Genomic DNA, 9,573 nt, shown 5'->3' with positions numbered 1-9,573 from the left:
TTTTTTTTTTTTTTTTTTTTTGCATATCTCGTGGATTAATTTTGAGATGGATCAGATTAAAGTATGCAAATGTTTTGCGAGAAAATATGCGATTATATTTGCATTTTTAAGGTGTATTAAAGAAGGAAGAATTGTAGAAAAATAAATGTTGATATTTGATATTAAAATGTTGAAATTTAATGTTTCTTTTTTAAATTATGTTTATATTGACGCTAGTTTCGTCGATGATATGTTTGGATAAAATGGAGAAATGAGAATAAAAATATTTGTATAGATATTAAACATTGGACAAATTAAAGGATATATAGAGAAGAATTTTCTGCCATCGTTTTGCACAATTCGTAACGATTTATCGATGAACAAAAGAAAGTGGGAGTAAATTTCGAGAAGAAAATTGAAATGAGATTCGGGAGAAAGAAAGAAAAATTGTGCGGTAGATAGAATAATAATAAAATTTATTCCTTCTGCTAAAAGGGAGAAAGACTTACAAATGGTCTGTGAAGAGCTAATGTGAAAAAACGAGGCAGGGGAAGAATGCACGAAAGAAACAAAGGAAATAAAATTCTTGTAGCCTGAATCAGAATGTATATCCAGTTTTTGTATTCATAAAATACCTTAGAGCGAAGCGTGGATGAAATGGAACAAGGTGGTGAATTTAAACGAAAGGAGGAAAGGAAAGGAAAGGATAGGAATTCACGAAAGGAAGGAAAAAAAGAACTGTACGTTGAGTTTCGATGCAAATAATGATATATTGCTCTCTCTAACGTATATATAACAACATTACATTGATTAACTCGATATAAAATTATACATTTCTCCAATTTATCCTATTTTAATAATAAACAATCGTATAGAAATTAAACATTTCCTTTCTTTTTCTTTTTTCTTTTTTTTTTAGTATTGTTATTTCCATTGATACTTCGAATTACGATGATGCAACCGTGTTCGTTAAAGAACTTCCACCCTAAAAAAGAGAGAGAGAGAGAGAGAGAGAAAAGTTACTCTAGACGGAACGTCATATAACGACAGAAATATAGAGGATAAAAATAGGAAAGAAAAAAAAAGATAAGAGGGAAAACGAAGGAAGGATGAACGAGGAGAGAGAGTGTGAAAGAAACGGGAAAAGAGGGTGACTATAGGGCAGACGCGTAAGAGGAAGGAGAGAAAGGGGATTAAAGTGATTCTCCGGCGAGAATCAGGGCGGAAAGACAACGCGAGTTACAAGATTTATTAGATCCCTGTCCCGAAGTCTTTTAATTACGATGGGATAATGTGACGAAAAATAGAATTATATATATATATATATATATACATTTTCGATGTATGTCTAGGAGAATGGAAGAAAACGAAACAACCGTTATATCGAATATTATTGCGAAAAGACAGAAGAATTTCCAGTGGAAAATAACGAAATAACATTAACGAGTAGTTTTGATATCGGCGTACCCCCCATGTGTAATGGGTTGCTCGCGAGTGGTGCACCTTGAGGACGATAAAGTGGGTATTAAACTGTAGATGAAATGGGCGAAACGAAGATAAGGAACAGAGACGAGTGCAAGAATTCACGTTGCAGCGGACGAAATGAGGTATAAATACGGTTTATTTTTCAACCGCCTGCTATTCACGCTCTTATTGCCTTCGATGTACCCGCGAGTCGAACAGGGGTGGGAAGGATCGGTTACCGGTTTCGAGGTAAATGAATTACGCGCAAGTATTTCCTTACTGCACGTGAAACGTTTTATTGGATAAAAATTAGATGAAAATTCGTCTCCTTGAAAAGAAAAAAATAATGTGAACGATCTTTCAAAATTCTCCCTCCTCCTTCTCTTCAAAAAAAAGCAAGCGACATGCAAATATCGATAAAAGAAAATTCTGCCTCGAATACACGCCCCTTTTTCCCCGACCGCGAAACCCCTGCCGCGTTTAGCTCGAGCGCAAGAATATATACATCTTAATAGGAATGGAGAATGGAGGGTGAACTCTCGTGCAAAATTTATTAAAACCCTCCACCCTCCCTCTTACTCCGTCTGGTTAACCGTTCAGAAAGCGGCGAGCGTACGTGAATTAAAGGCAATGACGACACGGTGAACATGTCCCTATACCGGGTGTTGTCAAAGGAGCCATCCGGTATGGGAGTTAACACGGTTAGATCCCGGGCCCCCTGGAAGTCGCTCGAGGGGTAATTAAAAAGAATGACCACGAACAGGCCGAGTGGTACATTGAGAATTTCGGTGGCGAAAGTGCTAAGATCCAGTAACGAGTAAGATCCAGTAAATGTTGATCGATTCACGAATTATATAAGAGGACAATTCGTTTCTTCTTTGGATCCTAATAATTTCTTATTTTTTTAAGAATTAATTAAGCTTTTATATCATTTCCTACTACTCGTTGTTTTCAGATAAATTGTATTAAATTTAAATTTTAATTGAATTGTTAATTATACGTACGAACAAATGATATATTTCTAATTTTGAAAATAATAAAAAAAGGGTATATATTGTTTTATAATCTCGTTGTTAAATACTATTATTAAAATTTATATGGTAAAATTAAGATCGAAATCATTGAAATAAATTGATTCTAATTCTAATAGAAATAATTTTGAATAAAATTTAAGTATGAATCAAGTTAAATCAAAGGTGATTATTATTATTATTATTTTTTTAATATATTATCGAATTTTATAGTGAAAGATTATATTCGAAATATTCTCGTGCCAGGAGAAGTGCAAATGAATTTTTCATTGGAATTCAATACGATCCATCATATTTCGCGAAGCGATTTATTGTTTAAAAATCAAACTTCAAATGCAAAATTATATTCCTTTCTCGTAAAATGAATATCGTGACGATCGCAAAACAGAATGAATAATTCATGTATACACATTTTTCGATATAAATATATGTAAAATTCAATTTTCTTTGAAGAACTATTTGTAAAATCGTTATTTAGAAAATAAATATTTGATTAAAGTATAATTAAATTTTAAATTACACGATTATAATATTATAGCGATTGTAATATTGTATAAATACACAAGCGAAACTTGTTGAAATACTTTAAGACAAATTTATACAATACTTTCTCGTTTAAAAGTGGAGAGCTAATTAATTTTCAACTACTTCAGATAACGAGCAAATTAATTAATTCGAAAGCCTGTACACCAGCCACAATAAATTATTTTTCGTTTATCCATATCGTTAAACCACCCCACACTCAAGTATGCGGATCTGGTTACAAGTCGAGCGGCGCTTGTTCCGATAATGGCATAATGGAATAATGGACGTTAAGTACAGTTGGAATCTGAATGATATTTCAATGGTGGATATCATCATTGAACCACGATAGATTGTGGAATTCGAAATCGTATCGGTTTGCGGTTAACGCTTAGTTCTATCCCCCGTTTTCGGTTTTCATTCTCTGTGTCCTTCGAACGTGAATTAACGCGTACGATGTTGTGTACAGACAATAATTTCATTAAAAATTTAAAGTTAAATATTATTATTAATAAAGTAATATTTATATGTATAATTAATTTTAAGTACTTTTTTAATTCCAATTATTGTTATAGATAAAACAATGAATTGATTAAAATGAAAACATAAAAATTTTATGATAATTTTAATAAAAATTTAATAGTGATATAGAAATATAATAATATTATCATATAATTAAATTATCATGTAAAATTACTTGAATAGTATAATTGAGAATATTCACAATATTGTTTTAATTATACTATATTTATTATATGTTATTTAAATATATTTTAATATATATATTTAGGTATATTTTTTTTCAAAAAATATACTTAAATATTTTAAAGTATAATAATTTAATCTAAATGATTTATTAAAGATTAATATGAAAATATACAAGTAAGTATTGAAATATTCAAACTCTATTCCATTTTACAAATCAAAACAAATACAAAAATTGATACAGAAATATTTATATCTAATATTGGTTAAGATTTATTTATCAAGTAATTGAAGTTTACATTAGATAAAATAAGATGAAGATATAGTTGTATTTTCCACCATAACGCGGCGCGCTGTATTATTTTACTTTCATCTCGCTTCATCTAATACAAACTCCAATTGCTAAATAAATTCAATCAATATTTTTGTATTTGTTTTATGATTTTTCGAATTGATTTTCTAAATATGTCCCAATGATGTTCTAAATATATTAACATAGTAATTCAAAGTTATAAAAATATAGTTTTTTTTAATTAATAGGGATTTTGTTCAAATTTTATCCCTATATTTTAGTATTTCAGCATATCTACAAACATTAAAATCTTAAATTTCCCTATTAGACACTGACATTCATTAATAAATGTTATAACCTTTTTAACTTTTCCTCAATTTTTTACAATGAAGTATCAATGGAATACTTTGATTTACTATACCTGTAGAAATATTTTTATAGAAACGAGAAGATATGCAGGTCATAGTAAATGGAAAAATATTAAAGCTACTAAAGAAGCTCAAGATGGTGAAAAATCAGCAATATTTAGAAGCCTAGCTTTTAAAATGAAAGCTGTAATTAGAGGTATTTATATAAGATACTTTACAAAGGTACTTTTTACATATAAAGAAAATAAATGAAAAATAAATAAAGGAAATTTTTTTATTTAAAGAATATAATTTTTTTTCTTTTGTTAAAGAAACTGGCAACTCGGATCCAACAAATAATGTAAAATTAGCACAGTTAATTGATCAAGCAAAAAAAGCTAATATGCCAAAAAATACATTAAAATCGATTCTAGAAAAATTACAAAACACAAAAAAAAATGGTACAACTTATGTAATATCCGTTCGCATTTCAAAAGAAGTTATGCTTATTCTTTACATTGTAACTGACAATATCATACTACAAAAATTACAAATCACTTCTATATTAAAAAAGTTCAAGTAAGTTCTTTCATACTTAAGATTTTCTTCTCTTCTTTTTTTTTTTTTTTATGAATATTATTATATTATATTTTAATTATTAAATTATACTAATTATTATAATTATTATACAATATTTAGTGCCAAAATTGTGGACTCTTCAGCACTGTTCAACTTGTTTGATTGTACAAGTTTTATTATAGCTTCTAAAAACTGTAATTTGGATCAAGCAATGGAAGATGCAATAATAGCTAACGCAGAAGAAGTAGAAGAAATAAAATATGAAAATAATGAATGTTTTAAGGTATTAATTGTTTTTGTCAATAATTTATTAAAATAATTTTTTTATTTCTTTATCATAAATTTTTTTTTATTTATAGTTCAAAGGTGAATTTCTTCAGCCAGAAAAAATTATAACTCAATTAGAAAATCTAGGATACACTATACATTCAACAAAAAATGAATGTATACCAAATACTAGGGTTCAAATATTAGAAAAAGATATAGAAATTATTAAAAAATGTAAAGAAAAACTTTTAACAGAAATAAAAGAAATTGAAAAAATAGAAGATAATATTTTGATATCTTAAATTAAAAATTGTAATTATTCCATAATAACATTATCAAATCAAATTTAAATCTTTTTGTATATGTCAGAGAATAATTTAACAAATAATAATTTAAAAAATGTGAATACATTTTATTTACATGTATAAAACATTTTTATTTCAGAAAAATATAAATAAAAAAAATTCTGTTTTTTAACAGAATTTTAATAATAAATATTGTTATCATTGTTTAAATCAATTATGTTTTATATATATATATATATATATATATATATTATGTATTATACAAAATATTGAAAATACACTTATTTCTTTATATTTCAGTGTATATCAGCACCGTAACCTTTTATATCATGCATATTAGATCCTGGAAAATCTACAGTGGAGTTTTTATTAAATAAAGATATTAATAGTCTTTTTGACATTTTAGCTTTTTGATTCCAAGGACTAGATGAAGTATTAAATGTTCTATTATTAAATGTTTTTGATTGTGTATTTTTATTATGTATTACATTTCTTTGTTCTACAGTTTTTTTTTCAAATTCTATACTATTGAAATTTTTATTATCTACATATTCGTTTACTAATTTTTTATGTTTTTTCTTTTCTGATTTATTTGTTTCATTTTCATTCGTGTTTTCTGTATTTTCTGTATTTTCTTTATTAGCAATTTTTTTTTGGTCTTTCTTTATCATTTTAGGATTATTTATAGCATCATCTTCTTTAAGTTTCTTGTTTTTTACTTGTATAGTTTCTAATTTTATATTTTTTTTTTCTATATTTTCCAAACTTTTAGCTTCAGATTTAATTATAGGATTAGTATTTTCCTCTTTTTCTATATTTGGTTCAATGCTTTTGACTTTATCTTTTGTTTTTTTCTTTTTTTTTTTAATAGTATCTTTTTGATCTTCATGAATTTCACATTCTTTTTCAAGTGTATTTATTTCTGAAATTATTTTTTTTTCTATTTTTTCATCATATTTATTCTCAACATGAATTTCTATTTTCTCTTTATCTTTTTTCTTTTTCTTTTTCTTACTCAGAACATCTATAGAGTTATCAAGTGTATTATCTTTTATTTTAATATGTTTAATCTTTATCTCATCTTCGCATGCCTTTTCTTCCTCTGATATTTCCACTATTGTTTCTAAATTCGATTGACGATTTCGTTTTTTAGATTTTTTACTTTTACGTTCATTAATTTCATTATCATGTACTTCTTCGGTTGTTTCTGCAACATCTAAAGCTTCATTGACAAAACCAGATAATATTGAATTATCAATAATAACATGTTTTTTCTTTTTTTTAACTTTTTTATTTTCAACTTCGAACTTATCTAATGTAGTTCTATTTTTTTTCTTTTTTATACAATCTGTACTATACTCTACGTGATCATTAAATGTTACTCTTTTCTTATTTACTTCATCACTCAAATCTAAAGCTGAATTTGTAACACCAAATTGTACTCTAGATACTTCAAATTCTTTTCCATTATGTATTTCATTATCTTGATATTCTAAATTTAAACCAGCATTCACTATACCATTTGCACATATTTTCTCATTTATATTATTTTCTTTAAATTTTTTAACTTTGTTGCTTAAGTTTAATTCAATGTTATTAGATTTTCTTTTCTTAGAAAATTCAATTTCATTATTAAAATTTGAAATATTTTCAGAATTTAATTGTATACAAGGATTATCAAAAACATAATTGCAATCATTTTGTATTTCTTTACTTTCATGAGATTGTACTTTTTTAAGTGCAGAATCAAATCCGAATCCAGGATATTCAGATTCTTCCTTATTCTTCTGATGTTTTTTATGTTTATTTTGCATCAAAGAAAAATCTTGACCTTTTTTCATGAAATATTCAGTCATATTACCACCATTTATAGTTATAACACCATTTCTATTTTCCTGAATACCAATTGAACTATTATCGTCCTTATTGTTATTATTATTTATATTTAGTTCTTTTTGACCAAATATATTTGCTAAATCTTTTGCACTATATTTATTTATATCTTTTCCTCTTGTAAATTTTTGATAGCTAAGGATAATAATAAAATAAGAAAAAATGAAACATTTTTATATTTTAATATATTATATATAACTTACTGAACACGAGCACGACTTTGTTTGGATTTCAATTCTAACGATTTTCCACTTAATACATTTTTATTTTCTTCTGTTTGCGCATTGTTAATTTCATTCTGTTGAAGTTTTTGTAAAAAATCATTAAAATTATCTTGGTGTTCTGTCCATGCTTCATTAATACTATCTTTTTTAAATCCAATGCCTAGAAAAAATAAATAATTTTTATTTGATATTATTTATTAAATATAAATTGTTAAATAACATTTGTATTATTAATTTATATTAATTATTACCTGCTGTATCATTTTTAAACGATACACGAACATGCTCTGTTATACCCTGTTCGTTTGCTCCAAGTCCTTTACCATTTGTCCAACCCATCTTTTCTAGCATTTTCTGTCCAAATTTGTTCGAATCTACTTTCGAAAAGACATAAATATCATTAAAATCTCAAGACACAGTACTTATACTTATTTATTTAAATAAAATTTAATAAATTAAAATCTTTACAAACCTTCGCTCCATTCTTTTCCTCGAGGATTAAGTGACCATTTTTGTTTTCTACGAGGTTCCGCAAGCATAGACATTTTATTTAAATTTTTAAAGTTATAATTAATTTATAATATTAATATAATCACTGTATTGTGAAAATTTTCCAATAATTAATTCAATTGTTTTTATATTTTTTTCTATAGTTTCAAAAAAAGATATGTAGACACCATGCCAAACATATTTGTACCACGAACAAGATATAACATAGATAATCTTTTGAATTCGCAGAATATAATAAACAAGGAAAGCGAATAATGAATAAAGACAGATTAAAAATTGTGAAATCAGCGCCATCTCTAGAGTGCAAATTTAGAAACAAAAATTTAAAAAGAAAGGAAATAATGTAAGAAAGATAGAGATATGTAGAATTAGCGCCATCTTTATGAAACACGCAAATGAAACAAGTACAAAGAAAAAGAAAGAATAGTAAAAGAAGGAAAAAAATAGATAAGAATTGATCATGAACGCCATCTCTTGAGCTTTTAGGAAGTTAATTCTAAAGAAATGTCTTTAATACTCAAGAGATAGCACTGTTGATTCTTATTTTATCTATTCTTCTTTCACTATTTCTTCTCCTTGTTTAAGATTGTTTCATTTGCGATATACTAGAGATGGCGTTGAATCCACATTTTTAATTTATCCGAGTCCTATTCCTATTATATTATTTATCTCCTTGTTTATATTTAGTTTATACATTCGAATGATAACAGTAATTTCTAATTAAGTTTATAACATTTTCAATTATTCAATTAATCAATTAAAAATCTAAACAAAATTATTCCATTCTATTTTTATATATCATAAAAAAAATTTATTATATATTTAATATATTTTATATATATAGATTTTTTTTATATGTCATATTTCGTATATATTTTTATATTTTTATGTGTCATATATAATATTTATATAATATTTATAACATTAATATTTAATATTTATGATGAAGCAATGAAATTAGACTAAGTTGCTAAATTACATATTAAATAATATAAATGTACGTAATCAAATATTAATCTCCATAGATAATAATTAAAAATTTGTCTAATAGTTTTAAACTTCTTAAACAAAAAAAATTAAATGTAAATCAAGCAAATTATTTTTAATTCTAAAAAAATTTTTTTATATTTATCTTTTATAATAAATTCGAATATTTTTTGACAATTTTTTTAATTCTAAAGGATATAAGAATTGTTGATCTATACTACTGTATGATAATATAGTTAATTACATTATTTGCCCTATAATTTTATATTCAATCTATTACTTATCCGATTAGTATTAATTATTGATAAATACTATTAAAATCAATCAGTAAACTTAAACTTTAGTAATCATTAATACAAAAATAATAAAATGAGATAATCTTCAAATTCTTAGAGCATCAAAATGCATTGTTCGTTTAATCTATACATCATATACATCTGTATATGTATATTCTATTCAAATAAGTTT

The 9,573-nt window shown here is 25.5% G+C and overlaps 2 protein-coding genes across 2 annotated transcripts; one reads left to right on the top strand and one right to left on the bottom strand.

Moving 5' to 3' along the window:
• The first annotated feature begins 4,322 nt into the window (after positions 1-4,322).
• Positions 4,323-5,635, top strand: LOC102672203 (probable transcriptional regulatory protein BLi02909/BL01150). The gene is made up of 4 exons (XM_006614489.2): positions 4,323-4,557; positions 4,673-4,919; positions 5,040-5,202; positions 5,279-5,635. Exons 1-4 carry the CDS (start codon positions 4,380-4,382, stop codon positions 5,486-5,488), a joined length of 798 nt encoding a protein of 265 aa, XP_006614552.1. The 5' UTR covers positions 4,323-4,379; the 3' UTR covers positions 5,489-5,635.
• A 131-nt stretch (positions 5,636-5,766) lies between these two features.
• Positions 5,767-8,423, bottom strand: LOC102672341 (G patch domain-containing protein 4-like). The gene is made up of 4 exons (XM_006614490.2): positions 8,081-8,423; positions 7,860-7,982; positions 7,588-7,768; positions 5,767-7,519 (listed from the first exon to the last, which is right to left on the bottom strand). Exons 1-4 carry the CDS (start codon positions 8,151-8,153, stop codon positions 5,788-5,790), a joined length of 2,109 nt encoding a protein of 702 aa, XP_006614553.1. The 5' UTR covers positions 8,154-8,423; the 3' UTR covers positions 5,767-5,787.
• Positions 8,424-9,573: the final 1,150 nt, after the last annotated feature.

The sequence above is a fragment of the Apis dorsata genome, unplaced genomic scaffold, assembly GCF_000469605.1.
Source record: "Apis dorsata unplaced genomic scaffold, Apis dorsata 1.3 scaffold_188, whole genome shotgun sequence".
NCBI lineage: Eukaryota > Metazoa > Arthropoda > Insecta > Hymenoptera > Apidae > Apis > Apis dorsata.
The sequence above is the reverse complement of the archived record's forward strand: the minus strand, read 5'-3'. Positions and strand labels throughout refer to the sequence as shown.